The 17,828-nt window shown below is 44.1% G+C and overlaps 1 protein-coding gene across 2 annotated transcripts in view; it reads right to left on the bottom strand.

Moving 5' to 3' along the window:
* Nucleotides 1-2,679: 2,679 nt before the first annotated feature.
* Nucleotides 2,680-17,828, bottom strand: part of LOC118393247 (phosphatidylinositol 4,5-bisphosphate 5-phosphatase A) — a 38,090-nt gene continuing 22,941 nt past the window's right edge. For both annotated transcript variants that reach the window (XM_035785741.2, XM_035785742.2), the window contains exons 3-13: nt 15,718-15,825; nt 15,280-15,388; nt 10,096-10,212; nt 8,754-8,929; nt 8,345-8,456; nt 8,087-8,196; nt 7,753-7,960; nt 7,386-7,523; nt 7,170-7,253; nt 5,479-5,583; nt 2,680-5,225 (exon numbers count right to left, since the gene is read on the bottom strand). In XM_035785741.2, the coding sequence (XP_035641634.1) occupies nt 4,896-5,225; nt 5,479-5,583; nt 7,170-7,253; nt 7,386-7,523; nt 7,753-7,960; nt 8,087-8,196; nt 8,345-8,456; nt 8,754-8,929; nt 10,096-10,212; nt 15,280-15,388; nt 15,718-15,825 (1,597 nt within the window). In that variant the 3' untranslated portion in view covers nt 2,680-4,895. The remainder of the gene's footprint in view (nt 5,226-5,478; nt 5,584-7,169; nt 7,254-7,385; nt 7,524-7,752; nt 7,961-8,086; nt 8,197-8,344; nt 8,457-8,753; nt 8,930-10,095; nt 10,213-15,279; nt 15,389-15,717; nt 15,826-17,828) is intronic.

Below are 17,828 nucleotides of genomic sequence, written 5' to 3'. Positions count from 1 at the left end.
TAAAAAGGCTTCTAACGTTTGTAATTTCCACGTTCAAATTTCTGACTTGATTTGCCCTAACGGAAAATGTATCAACCTCTACAAAAAATGTCCATTAAATAGTCCCCATAACAATTCACATTTTATGTTGCTGCAGGATTATTTTCTAATATAGATATGGCATCTATGCATGTATTCCAGCAACAGCATTAATTGTGGGGGTTTCTCAAAAACACATTCAATGGCACATTCAAAGTCCAACCACAAGCTATGATCTTTCCACAAACATGACATCATCTCTTACCATGACTTTCGCCCCATAGCACTAACATCTGTAGCCATGAAATGCTTTGAAACGCTGGTCATGGCTCACATCAACACCATCATCCCAGACCCACTCCAATTCGGATACCGCCCCAACAGATCCACAGATGATGACAATCTCTATTGCCTTACATGCTGCCTTTTCCCACCTGGACAAAAGGAACACCTATGTGAGAATGCTGTTCATTGACTACAGCTCAGCGTTCAACACCATAGTGCACTCCAAGGTCATCACTAAGCTAAAGACCCGGGGACTGAACACCTCCCTCTGCAACTGGATGCTGGACTTCCTGACGGGCCGCCCACAGTTGGTAAGGATAGGCAACAACACATCCGCCACACTGACCATCAACACGGGGCCCCTCAGGGGTGTGTACTTAGTCCCCTCCTGTTCACCCATGACTGCATGGCATCACACGACTCCAACACCACCATTACGTTTGCTGATGACACAACGATGATAGGCCTGATCACGGACAATTATGAGACAGCCTATAGGGAGGAGGTCAGAGACCTGGCAGTGTGGTGCCAGGTCAACAACCTCTCCCTTGACATCAGCAAGACAAAGGAGCTGATCGTGGACTATAAGAAACGGAGGGCCGAGCACTCTCCCATTCACATCGACAGGGCTGTAGTGGAGTGGGTTGAGAGCTTCAAGTTCCTCGCAGTGTCCACATCACTAGACACATCAAAAGTAATGTGGACAAACACACCAACACAGTCATGAAGAGGGAGTGACTATGCTTCTTCCCCCTCAGGAGGCTAAAAAGATTTGGCATGGGCCCTCAGATCATCCAAATGTTCTACAGCTGCACCATTGAGAGCATCTTGACTGGCTGCATCACCGTTTGGTATAGCAACTGCTCGGCCTCCGACCGCAAGGCACTACAGAGGGTAGTGCATACGGCCCAGTACATCACTGGGGCAAAGCTCCCTGCCATCCAGGACCTCTTTACCAGGCGTGTCAGAGGAAGGCCCTAGAAATTGTTAAAGACTTCAGCCATCCAAGTCATAGACTGTTCTCTCTGCTACCTTATGGCAAGTGGTACTGGAGTGCCAAGTCTGGGACCAAAAGGCTCCTGAACTGCTTCTACCACCTAAGCAGTAAGACTTCTAAACAGTTAATCAAATGACTAGCCTGACTATTTGCAGTGACCCCTTTATATTTGCACTGACTCTCTTGCACCGCTTCAATGCAGACTCATTGGACTCTCCCCACAAACTCACACATACTACACTGACACTCCAACACACACACACATAGTTTACATACTACTACATACGTTCAAACACATAAAACACACACGCATGCATTTTACACCACACACACACTTTTCAGACTTCACATACGTTGCTGCTATTGTTTATTATCTATCCTGATTCCCTAGTCACTTTTACCCTTACCTACATGTACATATTACATCAATTACCATAACTACCTCGTACCTCTGCACATTGACTCTGTACTGGTACTTCTCGTATATAATCTCGTTATTGTATTGTGTTACTATTTCCTTTTGGCAATTTTTCTTACTTCTTAACTCTGCGTTGTTGTGAAAGGGCTCATAAGTAAGCATTTCACAGTAAAAATCTACACCTGTTGTATTCGGGGTATTTTTGTAATAAAAAGTGATTTTATTTGGATTTAATTTGAAACCCATTGAAGAGGGCCAATCCATAAGAGCAGAGTAAGGATATTAAGGACCTGGAAGGTTATATATGGAGGAATGGTCTAACACCCCTACCAACGTCTTCTCCAATCTCATAAAACATTCTAGAAAAAAGCTCAGTGTCATTATCCTTGCAAGGGGAGGGAGGGTGCTATAGAGTATTGCAAACCGGGCTGGCAATCATTTTGACCCATATCTTTTTAGATTTTTTAAATTACTTATTAAAACAAATCTCTGTCTGATTTTCTCTTTTGGCGTACAATATAGCTCCGTGTTTGTATTATTTATTTTATACAGTCTTTTATGCTCATCTGTATTAAGGGTGGCAATAATTAACGACCTACTTTATACAGACTACAATGCGAGCAGAGTTGTGGGTCTTTAGGTTTAGGATACTATGTTGGATACTAATGCTTTTTACAATGACTGTCGTAGACCTGACCCGGTTGTTTTTCAATAGCAACCAACACTGAACGTGCCTCATAACGTATTCTTCCTTTGTAAGATTTCTAGGGGTCTTCTCCCCTGCAACCAAACACCCCCAATACAATAAGGTGTCAGAGCATTTTATGTTTTATAAGAGAGCACATACAATACACTAAAACAACATCAAAGTAGTGGAATATAATGAGTTCCTTATCAGAGTGGTCAATGTTATTGATCTGGCTGACTGAAAACAAGAAAGACTCAGAGAGCAGACCAGCTGTACAGCTTGACGAGGAGTTTTATTTGATCTCTGAACAGCGTGTGTGTGTGTGACAGAGGTGTTGAGCTGGAAAGCAGAGGGGTTCCCTCTGTGCCCTGACCCCAGCGGACGAGTCCACACACCACCCTCCAACATCAACATTCAACAACTAGCCAATTCATGCCTCTGACAATGTTGCTGTAATGTTGCCCAGATGTTTTAAGACAGTCTCCTCGGATCCCAATCACATACAAGCTTGCAGAGCCAATACAATGCACAAAACCTACGTTTGATCTGAAATCACAGATAAACCACGTGAAAAGAGGTTGTTTATTTTTGCCTCCACATAAAACTGTTGTGTGCATGAATAAATATAAAAGTAAAATAAATATAAAACCAATATGTATACACAATATAGCCTATTAAATTGAATAGAACTTTAACTTTAAACCCTTTTTCACCCACACTGGCCAGCAGAATTCAGGCTCTTTTGACACAAAATAAGAAAATAAATGCATAATGTTTAAGTATAATAATCTTTTTGGGCATTGATTGTCATCTGTTCTCTATTTGATATTTGTCATTGACATACATAACCTACTCTCATTTTTTAAAAACATATTAGAAGCTTTCAATAACATTTCTTAGTTACTATTCCCATATTTTTCATTGCACGTATAGTATGGGAGCGAGACGTTGCCAAAGACTAAAACAACAAAGGACAATTCAACTTGATTTTCAGATCTAGTCTTTCCTTATCACCTTTTCTATAACCGTACTTTGGATCAATTCAGTTATATTGATTGATACACATAATCAATACATAACAACAACAACGACGACAAAAGCCAAGTTCACTTGCACATATGCAGCACTGATCCTTTACCTTGGATGAGCTTCAAACTCTCTACATTGTATTTTGTATATTTTAAATAGGATGAAAATAATTGAATTGAATAAAATAAATACAAGTATTTCTTGTTGTTCTGCAAGCAAACTGTAGCTATATCTACCATATAATGTTGTGTTTACACTGTCATCATCACATGTTTTTCCTAACACTTCTCAACAGCTAAGTATCTTACAAAGAGGAGTCAAAAACAGCACTTTTAACAGCACAAAATCACAGTACCGGAATGTACAGTTCAGAAAACCATGCAAGCACATACACACATCACTATCAATCACACAGAAATACACACTCACTTCTGCAAACCCAAACTTTCATAAGACACACTCATACAGTGGCATACTTACATGAACACACACACAATGAGGTTACAGTACAACAGCACACACTGTCCTAAGCTAACAGCTCATAGGTACAAAGTGTTTAGGATGGCTCATTGGAGGTCACACGCTAACAATTCAACACATTACTACTAGTGACATAACAGTGTCTGCTAATCACCTTCACCCAAAGAGAAAAAGAGAGAGAGGGGACATAAGAAGAGAGATATAGAGAGGGGAGGGAAGGAAAGAGGACAACTGGGAACATCAGTAACCTGAAGGTGAACATTACCATTTTTTACCTTGTTTTTTCACCATGGCATTTAAGTGACCCATGCAGCCAGGCCTCAGGATAGTTTTACAAAGACCTGCCGCTCAGAGATGCGCTCACAACTCACAAGGGGTTGCACATACTGTGACAAATGGTTTTGTCCATGGTAACCTGGTCCCTTAGAGAATGTATGTAGCAGTAGACACAATGCTGTATTGAAATGTAGGACAGGACCTGCTAAAGCAAATAGGGATTATTCCTATTTGCGAGGAATGTTCCCTTTGGGAGTCAAACTAATCGTTTGCCTCATCGGGAGACAGCACTTCCTCATGCTCACACACATGCTGATCAGCTGACTAAGCCACCAGGGCTGATATAGAGGGGGAAATATTATGCTGCTTCAAAATATCTGTGAAACAACTGCCGATATGGACCCCAAATGCATTTGGTAGCAATTTCCCTCTGCCTGGGATTTGGGAATGATTTGCCATGTAAGGACCTATTGAAATCAGCCAAAAGCTCCCTGTATGTTCTATGCCTGAGAGGGAAGAGTGAGAGAAAAATCACACAAGACAAAGTAGTCTTCCTGCACCAGAAGCCTAAACCCAGTTCTGAAACAAATGGCATCCGCAAATGTACATTTTCAATAAAGGAAACATACAATACAGTACAGTGCATCATGTATAAAGAAACCACACATAGTTGGTAATGGGAGAGCAGGATAACAGGGGCTCCATCACAACCTTGTATTTCCAGCCTCAGCTGAGACCTTCTCCCGATCCGTACCCTCTGGGGCATTGCCAGAGGCAGAGCCATCAGTGGTGTTGTGGGCCAAGCCAGGCTGCAGCTTGAGGCCCTTCATTTCGGGCAGAGCAGGGCTGCCACTGCGGCTACGGCTGTGGCTGGGACTGCGGCTTTGGCTGTGCCGTGTTCTGTGCTTCTTTTTCCGGGGGCTGGGACTGCGGGACTTGGTCTTCATACCGTCCACTGTGCTGTCGTCCTCAGAGGTGAAGTCAGAACTGTCATCAGAGGGGCTACCAGCGGGGCTGGAGGTGGGCAGCTGGATCTGCAGAGGAGAGAAGATGGAAAGGAGGTGGAGGAGGAAGAGAGAGAAAGAAGAGACGATCAAGAAAATTTGAGCATAGTGGAGTAGCATAGGAAAAGAGTGTAGATCCAAATTAAGAAGAGGAGGACAAGGGGGAGGAAAGGGTGTGGAAGAACCAAAGGAGAGTTAAATTACCAATCCCATCATAGTCCAGTACTCCCATTATACCTCAACATTTGATATATTTACCCTAAAACCAGAGCATTGTAGGTACCTGAAAAGGCTCTGTCACACCCACGAGGGTGCTCGTGTTGTTGCTATAGTAACACAAAATAAAGTCTCCTGAGCCCTTGGGCAATTCTTCCTCAGTAAAGGTCACCTGTAGAGGTAAAGACAGGAAGACAGGGAGAGAGAAGAGAAGAGTCAAAACAAACAAAGATACTTAGACAAGGTTCTCCAGTTCATTTATGTGTTTCATAATATATATTTGAAGTCGGAAGTTAACATACACCTTAGCCAAATACATTTAAACTCAGTTTCACAATTACTGACAATTAATCCTTGTAAAAATTCCCTGTCATAAGTCAGTTAGGATCACCACTTTATTTTAAGAATGTGAAATGTCAGAATAATAGTAGAGAGAATTATTTCTTTCAGCTTTTATTTCTTTCATCACATTCCCAGTGGGTCAGAAGTTTACATACACTCAATTAGTATTTGGTAGCATTGCCTTTAAATTATTTAACTTGTGTCAAACGTTTCGGGTAGCCTTCCACAAGCTTCCCACAATAAGTGGGGTGAATTTTGGCCCATTCCTCCTGACAGAGCTGGTGTAACTGAGTCAGGTTTGTAGGCCTCCTTGCTCGCACACGCTTTTCAGTTCTGCCTACACATTATCTATGGAATTGAGGTCAGGGCTTTGTGATGGCCACTCCAATACCTTGACTTTGTTGTCCTTAAGTCATTTTGCCACAACTTTGGAAGTATGCTTGGGGTCATTGTCCATTTGGAAGACCCATTTGCGACCAAGCAAGTTCAAATCCCCGAGCTGACAAGGTACAAATCTGTCGTTCTGCCCCTGAACAGGCAGTTAACCCACTGTTCCTAGGCCGTCATTGAAAATAAGAACTTGTTCTTAACTGACTTGCCTAGTAAAATAAAGGTAAAATTAAAAAAGGTTGAGATGGTGTTCTTTTGCTTGCAAGTCTCCCCCATTTTTATCCAAACATAACGATGGTCATTATGGACAAACAGTTCTATTTTTTTTTTTTCAACAGACCAGAGGACATTTCTCCAAAAAGTACAATCTTTGTCCCCATGTGCAGTTGCAAACTGTAGTCTGGCTTTTTTATGGCTGTTTTGGAGCAGTGGCTTCTTCCTTGCTGAGCGGCCTTTCAGGTTATGTCGATATAAGACTTGTTTAACTGTGGATCTAGATACTTTTGTATCGGTTTCCTCCAGCATCTTCACAAGGTCCTTTGCTGTTGTTCTGGAATTGATTTTCACTTTTCGCACCAAAGTACGTCCATCTCTAGGAAACAGAACACGTCTCCTTCCTGAGCTGTATGACTGCTGCATGGTCCCATGGTGTTTGTACTTGCGTACCATTGTTTGTACATATGAAGGTGGTACCTTCAGGCTTCAGGCGATTGGAAATTGCTCCCAAGGATGAACCAGACTTTTCTAAGCTGTTTAAAGGCACAGTCAACTTAGTGTATGTAAACTTCTGAACCACTGGAATTGTGATACAGTGAATTCTAAGTGAAATAATCTGTCTGTAAACAACTGTTGGATAATTACTTGTGTCATGCACAAACCGACTTGCCAAAACTATAGTTTGTTAACAAGAAATTTGTGGAGTGGTTGAAAAACACGTTTTAATGACTCCAACCTAAGTGTATGTAAACTTCAGACTTCAACTGTATATATATAATACACATATTTTATATTAAAAGTCGCCCTTACCTCGTGTTCTACTCTATGGTAATCTGCCTCCTCCTGCTTGGCCCACACATAGCCTACATAGTCCTTATGGTGTTTAAATCCCACCTGGGAAGGCAAAGGCAACACCAATTGCTGATTTGAAAAAACTTAATGCCTTAGCTAAACATTATCTGGAATACTTCAAACTTCGTTAAACATTGAAATCAGCACTAGAAGGTTAAGAGGAAGAGTGAGTACCTTGTACAACCCAATCCAGTCCCAGGAGCTGCGTGCGAAATTAGGTGCAGCTTTGAATGTGCACGTGGCGTCTGCAATGCTGTTCCACTCATCCTCCACCATGATTGTCACCAGTGGCATGTCCACCTTATAGGGGAACTACACACAGCATTCTGAACATCAATATCATCATGGTATACAATCAATAGAACACAACATCAACATCTCTCTGCGATAACACAGCATCAACATACTGTCTGTATCTGTATCTGTCACTACCATGGTTATCCCAGTTTATTACAGGTTTCGGGTAAAGTTATGTGCATGTCACAGCTCAGGTGACAACTGGGACATGGGGGGAAAGAGAGGGAGAGGGGCTGTGTCTCACCTGGAGGGTGAAGATGGAAGAGACAGGCTTGTGGTCGCTGACCATGTACTCCATGTGACTGCGGTAGAAGTGCTGGGTGACCTTGGTCCCACTGCTCAGTCCTGACACAGAGCCTCTCTTCCCAGCATTAGGGGCCTGCCCAAAGGGAGCTGTGGACCTCAGACGCCACAGGATCCTGTCTGTCCACGCAGGCTTACGCTTCTTCCCACTGAGAGAGAGAGAGAGAAAGAGAGAGAGAGTAGGGAGGGTAAGAACTGTGATGATCAGAACACTCATCTCATTACATTTTTAAGTCAAAGAGCTGCAAGGTGGACCCCCCCATGTCATCACAAACCTTGTATCATATGTATCTGTCCCCACGTCAAACTTGTAAGTAGGGGGGAATTTGAGAGGTCCTTCCAGAAAGCCCACCAGCACCGTCTCGCTGTCTTTGGCCATGTTCAGCTGTAGAATTGGGGATAACAATTAATAATGTTAAAATGAAGTGTCTCTGTTATTTTGGTCTCTGTATGCCCTCTAGTGGCATCGTCTATGCATTACAAGCTCCGTTAAAGACCGTGTCATGGGCCTTTATCTTGAACAGGCATCTCACCTGGTCTTTCTCCCACAGCATGGTGAGTTTATTGTTATCAATGGCTGTTTTCACTGCCGGAATCTCCAGTTCATCAATGCGGAAATTCAGATCTCCAAACCAGAACACCACACTGTAGAGGAGGAGAAAAGTATGGAATGGATTGAGGACAGAGCGGAACTACAAAGACGCCTTTTTAATGATAAGGTATGTCCTCTAGATCAAACAAAATATATTTTTTTAGGTATATCGATGGCAAAATGAGGTACTTATTTTAGTGTAACCGTAACTATAGCCTCTATATCTTTTCTGGATAAAAGGGAGGTGGACCGCTCTGAGCATGCTTTCTTATGTGTTTGTTTAATTGTGCAAGTGCCTGGATGGAAACTTAAGTGGGTGGGTGTGCGCATCCATATGTAGAGTGACTAACTCGTGGTCCAGCACCCCTGTGGCAGCCTGGCCTTCAAACTGCTGCTGCTGCAGGATGCTCTCAAAGTCCTCCATACGCTGCTCAGAGTTCTCCATGTGGGCCGGCAGGTGGCAGTTCAGGAAACAGATGGTGTGACCGAACACAGACATGCGTGCACTCACACCCCCTTTATTACCCTACAACAAGAATGGAGAAAGGAGAGGGAGAGAGAGAATAAAGGAAGGGGTAGAGTGAGAGAAAAGGAGAGAAACAGAATAAGGTTGAAGATTGGGGACAGGAGCAGAAGAATGGCAGGATTAGTATGATGGGATAAAACATTCAATTTGCAAACCGAGAGAATAAATAGTATGAATAGTAGCCGAGCCTATGAAATATGACCACCGGTGCGTAAACATATGAGGGCAGGAAGTTTGCGGATACATTTATGACTAGTGAATGGCATGATCAATATTTCACGTGCAGCGATCTGTGTGAATGAAGGCAGGATGGAGCTGTGTGGTTCCTCCTGCTGCTCTCCCTCTACAGCTCTGACCTACTAAAAAACAAGAGATGACACAGCAAAGGGAGACCTGCAGAATGTGCTGATGCTTATCTGAGTTCATACAGGGAAGACAATAGAGACTTCACAGTGCATTACTACATGGAACTCTATGTATCTCTCAGTAAGACAGGCAGACAGATCCCCCCCTGCCTGCACACTTTGATCAACTGCATGGGATTTCATTAGCCTTAAAGGGTACACAGATTATTTTAACTTCTTAAAGAGTAGATTCAATAAAGCATGTTTTCTAATGTTTAAATATCTAAATAAATTATCTGGGGAGTGTTTAAGGCTTTGAACAATAAAAACATTATCTTTGGAAATACTAAAGCACCACCTTGTGGACATCAGAGGTATGGAGGGAGCACAGATATCCATACAAGCTTTGGGTACAGCCTGCCCCTCAAAACCCTTCCTGCTAAACCCTTCCTACTAATGGATGAACAGTAAGGGAAACAAAGAGGCCAACAGAAGCAAACCTCGAGGCAGGTCATTTTTCATCATTAGCACTGTCTGGCTGTCCTTACACTAACTGGCTGTGTGGAGGTTTTAAGGGTGGGTCAGTTCTGAATGTGAACTTCAGTTCAGTAATGCTGGCATGCCATTTTACTCTCTGGCCTAGAGTGTTGAGTCTTCATTGGTGTGGCTGTTTGACTGTGGTTCTCTATCAGCTGGGTCAGTTCTGTCATTTAGGTGTGCTTCTATGTCACTTGGTCAGTAGGATGGGTCCGTTCTGTTAGTTGGTTATGGTTCTCCGTCAGTTGGTCAGTTGGATGAGGTCTCAACGGGCAGTTGTCTCACCCAGTAGCCCCCCAAGCCAGTGCGGGTGGTCTCTGTCTGCACCCCTCGGAGGAAGGGGAGGTGGTAGTACTTAGCAAACACCAGCAACAACACCCCCTGCATCCGCTGAGACGTCACCTGAGAGAGGGACCAACAGAGGGGGAGAGAGAAAATATTAGTGATGGTGGTGGTGGTAATTTGTGTCCTGCTACCATTTAGGGGATAATTATTACTGTAATCTGTAAGCAAAGGAACACTTCTGTTTCATATAGCTAATTCTACACTCAGTTGCCAGTTTATTAAGTACACAACCCCGTTCACGAAAATGGTTCGCTCCTATAGACAGTGAGTCACGTGGCCGGGGCTTGCTATATAGAGCAGGCAGGCATCCAGGAAGTTACTGTTCGATTGAATGTTAAAATGGGCTAAACGAGTGACCTAAGCGACGTTGAGCAAGGTCGCATGCTCAACGTCACATGACAAGGAACTCGTCGTTCCTTGTCATGGATGGGCTATTGTCATGGATGGGCTATTGTCATGGATGGGCTATTGTCCTGGATGGGCTATTGTCATGGATGGGCTATTGTCATGGATGGGCTAGTGTCCTGGATGGGCTATTGTCATGGATGGGCTATTGTCTTGGATGGGCTATTGTCATGGATGGGCTATTGTCCTGGATGGGCTATTGTCCTGGATGGGCTATTGTCATGGATGGGCTATTGTCATGGATGGGCTATTGTCATGGATGGGCTATTGTCATGGATGGGCTATTGTCATGGATGGGCTATTGTCATGGATGGGCTATTGTCATGGATGGGCTATTGTCCTGGATGGGCTATTGTCATGGATGGGCTATTGTCTTGGATGGGCTATTGTCATGGATGGGCTATTGTCATGGATGGGCTATTGTCATGGATGGGCTATTGCCCTGGATGGGCTATTGCCCTGGATGGGCTATTGCCCTGGATGGGTTATTGTCCTGGATGGGCTATTGTCCTGGATGGGCTATTGTCATGGATGAGCTATTGTCATGGATGGGCTATTGTCATGGATGTGCTATTGTCATGGATGGGCTATTGTCTTGGATGGGCTATTGTCTTGGATGGGCTATTGTCACGGATGGGCTATTGTCACGGATGGGCTATTGTCACGGATGGGCTATTGTCACGGATGGGCTATTGTCACGGATGGACTATTGTCACGGATGGGCTATTGTCTTGGATGGGCTATTGTCTTGGATGGGCTATTGTCTTGGATGGGCTATTGTCCTGGATGGGCTATTGTCTTGGATGGGCTATTGTCCTGGATGGGCTATTGTCTTGGATGGGCTATTGTCATGGATGGGCTATTGTCTTGGATGGGCTATTGTCTTGGATGGGCTATTGTCTTGGATGGGCTATTGTCATGGATGGGCTATTGCAGCTGGGTTTCACTCCTATCAGCTAAAAACAAGAAGAAGCGGCTCCAGTGGGCACACGATCACCAACTCTGGAAAATTGAGGAGTGGAAAAACATTGCCTAGTCCGACGAATCACGGTTCCTGTTGCTGATGTCAGAGCCAGAATTTGATGTAAGCAGCATCAGTCCATGACTCCATCCTGCCTGGTGTCAACAGTACAGGCTGGTGGCGGTGGTGTAATGGCATGGGGAATGTTTTCCGAGTACACGTTAGGTCCCTTGATACCAATTGAGCAACGTTTGAACGCCACACCTTGTAGAATCCATGCCCGAAAAATTCAGGCTGTTCTAGAGCCAAAGGGGGGTCCAACCTGTGAATTAGATGGGTGTACCTAATAAACTGGCCGCTGAGTGTATATGAGCAACCTGTCTGTGCTGTCTGTCTGAAGCCTGCTAACTGTATGCCTTTCCGTCTCTGTGTACCAGTGATGTCTCTCTCTTTCCTCCTCGCTCTCTCCTCACATTTGCATTGTGCCCTGCAGGATCCAGTGGCCCAGCACTTCCTCTGTTTTGCATGAAGCAGTGAACATAAAGGAGGCCATAGCCAGCGGTCTAACCTCTCTGTCTAAACAGTAAACCCACGTGAGGGAAAAACATGGTGCCTGATTTTACAATACTGCACTGTGGAATACATGTTACAGCAGTACACAGTAGGTATGTACTCCCAAAGATCACATTGAGCCTCCCAGCCTGCATTTATATTTAATTAGTCTAGACTCTAGGTAATAAAGTGATTTATTCACTATCTATTAACAGATCCATGGACGATGCAATCGCCATCTCAGTGCACACCTTCCTATCCCACCTGGACGAGAGGAATACCTATGTAAAAATGCCTTTCGAATACAGCTCAGCCTTCAACAACATGGTGCCCTCCAAGCTCATCACTAAGCTCAACACTAAGCTCCAACTCAATCATCAAGTTTGCTGACGACACAACAGTGGTGGGCCTGATTACCAACATCGACGATACAGCCTACAAGGAGGAGCTGAGTGCCTTGGTGGAAAATAATCTCTCCTTCTATATTACATTTTTGCCTGTGATTTGTCTCGGAAAAACAAAATGTTTGATTGTTTGATACGTCCACCAAAATATCAATAAAGGTAGCCTAGGTAATAGTCTGTTTCTGCTCTCTTGCCAACTCATTATGGAATTGTCATGCCAAACAAAATGATAGCAATGGAGTTGGCAAGAGCACAAATAGATATGGGACCAAGCTACAATAGAGGACAAAAACTCCATAATGCCCTCAAACACCATAGTCCCCTCAAAGACCATAGTGCCCTCAAAGCTCATCACTAAGCTAAGAACCCTGGGACTAAACACCTCCTTCTGCAACTGGATCCTGGACTTCCTGAAGGGCCGCCCCCAGGTGGTAAGGGTAGGCAACAACACCTCTGATACGCTGATCCTCAACACGGGGACCCCTCAGGGGTGCGTGCTTAGTCCCCACCTGTACTCCCTGTTCACCCATGACTGCGTGGTCAAGTATTACTCCAGCACCATCATTAAGTTTTCTGACGACACAGCGGTGGTAAGCCTGATCACCAACAACAATGAGACAGCCTATAGGAAGGAGGTCAGAGATATGGAAGTGTGGTGCCAGGACAACAACCTCTCCCTCAATGTGATCAAGACAAAGGAGATGATCGTGAACTACAGGAAAAGGAGGGCCGAGCACACCCCCATTCTCATCGATGGGGCTGCAGTGGAGCAGGGTGAGAGTTTCAAGTTTCTTGCTGTCCACATCACCAACAAACTAACATGGTCCAAACACACCAAGACCATCATGAAGAGGGCACAACAACGCTTATTCCCCCTCAGGAAACTGAAAAGATTTGGCATGGGTCTTCAGATTATCCAAAAGTTCTACAGCTGCACCATCGAGAGCATCCTGATTGGTTGCATCACCGCCTGGTATGGCAACTGCTCGGCCTCCGACCGCAAGGCGCTAGATAGGGTAGTGTGTACAGCCCAGTACATCACTGGGGCCAAGCTACCAGCCATTTACGACCTCTATACCAGACGGTGTCAGAGAAGGCCCTAAAAATTGCCAAAGACTCCAGCCACCCTAGTCATAGACTGTTCTCTCTGCTACCGCATGGCAAGCGGTACTGGAGCGCCAAGTCTAGGTATAAAAGGCTTCTTAACAGCTTCTACCACCAAGCCATAAGATTGCAGAACAGCTAATCAAATGGCTACCCGGATTATTTGCATTGATACCCCCCTTTTTGTACGCTGCTGCTACTCGCTGTTTATTATCCATTATCTATGCATAGTCACTTTACCCCTACCTACATATACATATTACCTCAATTACCTCGACTAACCTAACTTGAATCGGTACTGGTACCCCCTGTATATAGCCTTGTTATTGTTATTTTATTGTTGCTCTTTTATTTTGGACATTAGTTTATTTAGTCAATATTTTTCTTAACTCTTATTTTTCTAAAAGGGTTAAGGGCTTGTAAGTAAGCATTTCACGGTACTACACCTTTTGTATTCAGCTAATGTGACAAATACAATTTGATTTGATATGTTGCCCTGTAAGTGATTCCTAGTGTTGAGATAGTGTTTTAAAACTGATTGAATAAGCTTTAACAGATGGTGCTGGACAGAGAAAAATACTTGATTGACTGATGTGTCTCTAGGGTGGATGGTTTGGCAAGCTCTCTTCTGATTGGTCTAATTGACTGCCAGGTCTGACAGTGGGCTGTGAGAGCACAGGAGAGAGGAAAGAGGAGAGGGCGGTAGGATATTACTGACTGTGAGGAAAGGGGGGGTGTTGGGTTACAGGCCATTTTTGGAAACCTCATGTCTGTGCAACATGCCATGACTAGACAGACTATTACCGTAGTACTGTCATGGTTCAAGTTCTGAGGTAGACTACAGACACTAACAACCCCTCAGACATTCAATTCTACCAAATAAGCCTGCCCATGCATGCATGTGAACACAAATGCACATAAAATGTTCTCATGAGCATTTTGGAGTCAAGCAGGGTATGAGATGGCCAGGGGACAGCATCAGTCTCACTGTCACAGAGCCATCAACATGGAGGGAGCATTAAAGTCCAGAAATAAACCAGCACCCTGGGAGACGTTCTCTTGTCTAGCTCTCTGCTGTTTCTCTGCAGCAGGTTCATCCGCTCTCCCTACAGCTCCAACAGGCCCAAACAATGTGTTAGACACTGACAGGTCAACAAACAACAACCAACCACACTGCACCAGCTGTGGCCAGGACCCCTCCTCTCTATTACTTTGTCTCTATCTCTGTCTCTTAAATACACACACACATTTTAATGGATGGAGCATAAATAAGCACATTTGAAACGGATGAGAAATGTTCCCTAACCAAGAGTGCTGCAACATGTGAGGGGTGAGGGGCTCAAGATAAGCCACAGAGCTGTGAGTGAGTGAGAGAGAGAGAGAGTGTTGTATGAGAGCCTGGCAGACAGAGGAAGATAACAGATAAACCAACACTGCATGCTTGATTGTAGTCAGCCCCCACGCTCCACTATGCCCTAGCATATTATCTCACATGCATTGGGAGGGATATGAGCACAGAGAGTGACAAAATTTGCTCACACTCCACTTACATTGCAAAACAGTTTCCACAAATGTATATAACATGAGCTCCATTTGTTTGCTCTGTAGTTAATTATGTTTTGTGTGTTTACCACAACCATGTGGTGTATGTGTTAGCGTGCTTGTGCATAAGTGTCTCTGTGTCAACCCTTTACTGACCAGTATGTATCCGAAGGGGCTGAGTCTCTCCATGCAGGCATCACTCCATTGGTCTGTGAAGAGAACGTCTTTCAGCCTTTTGTTGATCATGGAGTTGACTTCCTGTAGCCTGAGAGAGCAGCAGTTACACACACAGTCATTATACGGAGGCCATAGGGAGAGCGATAAAGATAGGTCAGGAGGGAGGGAGAGAGGGAGAGAGGGAGAGAGAGGGAGAGAGAGAGGGAGAAAGGACTGCAACAAGAGTAAATATGTAGGGGTAAACAGAAACACAACTAAAGGGAGCTAGATAGATGGATCAATGTCGTTTGACAGTTAACCCAACAACTCATAACCTAGGGGGACTGTATATTGAAGGATATAAGGGACAAGAGAGGTCTTCTGGAATAGTTGGTGATGGGGAGATGGTTGGCTGACTGCCACCTGGGAAAAGCTCACCCAATGATATACATGTCTGTGTTTCCATCCCCAACATGCAATCCCAGCAGAGCAGTGATGTCATCCGGCGGCATGGCACCGCCCACATTCCATGTTATTATGTGCACTCTATCATAGAACAGGAACACAGAAACTCACAATCAATAGAAGCTTGGTTCAACCCGTAACCAAATAATTAGGCAACAGATTCTTAATGAACTGCAGAATATTTCATTCATATTTCAGGACTTGGGTGGACACATCCTTATGCATTTAACATACAGTACACATACAAATTCTTTCTCTGATATAATTCTATTGATTTTCTGATTATCCACTCTCTCCATTAGCTTAATTAGCATCATAAATGAGAGAGGTTAGCAGAGAGCTCTGACAAAGCCTCGGGACACTGGGTCTGTGCTGTGAGCAGCAAATAACACAAAAGCAACACAGAGTGGGACTGCTCGATTTCATAGTTTCAGTGGCGAAGACGGGTGTTTCTCAACATGCATACTACTGTGCTCCCAGCACACAAATTGGGGCATGGTAGGGCCGGAGAATGAGTCCAAATCAAAGTATGCGAAACGGACCACGGAGGGCACTTCTCGAATAAGTATACCGTCTGTACATATTTTGAAGCATGCATCGGTGCAAGCTTCAATGGAAAATATGCAAACAAATATGATGCAACCACGTTAAAAGTATGCATATTTTCTTGAAACAACAGATCATTATCTTAGCTAAAGCGAGAGAAACTGCGATTGCCTATCCACATCTCACACAGTGCATTCGGAAATTATTCAACCCCTTGACTTTTTCCACATTTTGTTACATCACAGCCTTATTCTAAAATTAATTAAATCGTTTTTTTCCCCCTCATCAATCTACACACAATACCCCATAATGAAGCAAAAAATTGTTTTTAGAATTGTTTTTTCTTTTTAAACTAAAATTAAATATGACATTTACATAAGCATTCAGACCCTTTACTCAGTACTTTGTTGAAGCACCTTTGGCAGCGATTACAGCCTCAAGTCTTCTTGGGTATAACGCTACAAGCTTGGCATAGCTGTATTTGAGGAGTTTCTCCCATTCTTCTCTGCAGATCCTCTCAAGCTTTGTCGGATTTGATGGGGAGCATTGCTGCATAAATATTTTCAGGTCTCTCCAGAGATGTTTGATCGGGTTCAAGTCCCGGCACTGGCTGGGCCACTCAGGGACATTCAGAGACTTGTCCCAGAGCCACTTCTGCGTTGTCTTGGCTGTGTACTGAGGGTCATTGTCCTGTTGGAAGGTGAACCTTTACCCCATTCTGAGGTTCTGAGCGCTCTGGAGCAAGTTTTCATCAATGATCTCTCTGTACTTTGCTCCGTTCATCTTTCCCCCGATCCTGACTAGTCTCCCAGTCTCTGCAGCTGAAAAACTTCCCCACAGCAGGAGGCTGCCACCATCATACTTCACAGTAGGGATGGTGCAAGGTTTCCTCCAGATGTGATGCTTGGCATTCAGGCCAAAGACTTCAATCTAGGTTTCATCAGACCAGAGAATCTTGTTTCTCATAGTCTGAGAGTCCTTTAGATGCCTTTTGGCAAACTCCAAGCGGGCTTTCATGTGCCTTGTACTGAGGAGTGGCTTCCGTCTGACCACTCTAACATAAAGGCCTGATTGCTGGAGTGCTGCAGAGATGGTTTTCCTTCTGGAAGATTCTCCCATCTCCACAGAAGAAATCTGGAGCTCTGTCAGAGTGACCATCGTGTTCTTGGTCACCTCCCCGACTAAGGCCCTTCTCCCCCGATTTCTCAGTTTAGCCGGGCGGCCAGCTCTAGGAAGAGTCTTGGTGGTTCCAAACTTCGACCTCTGACATGCACTGTCAACTGTGGGACCTTATAAAGACAGTTGTGTGCCTTTCCAAATCATGTCCAATCAATTGAATTTACCACAGGTGGACTCCAAACAAGTTGTTGAAACATCTCAAGGATGATCAATGGAAACAAAATGCACCTGAGCTCAATTTCAAGTATCATATCAAAGGGTCTGAATACTTATGTAAATAAGGTATTTCTGTTTTATTTTTTTATTATTCCAAAACATTTCTAAATACCTGTTCTCGCTTTGTCCTGATGGGGTATTGT

The sequence above is a fragment of the Oncorhynchus keta genome, chromosome 14 (genome assembly GCF_023373465.1).
Source record: "Oncorhynchus keta strain PuntledgeMale-10-30-2019 chromosome 14, Oket_V2, whole genome shotgun sequence".
NCBI classification, from domain to species: domain Eukaryota; kingdom Metazoa; phylum Chordata; class Actinopteri; order Salmoniformes; family Salmonidae; genus Oncorhynchus; species Oncorhynchus keta.
This window is presented reverse-complemented; position numbering and strand designations above follow the sequence as displayed.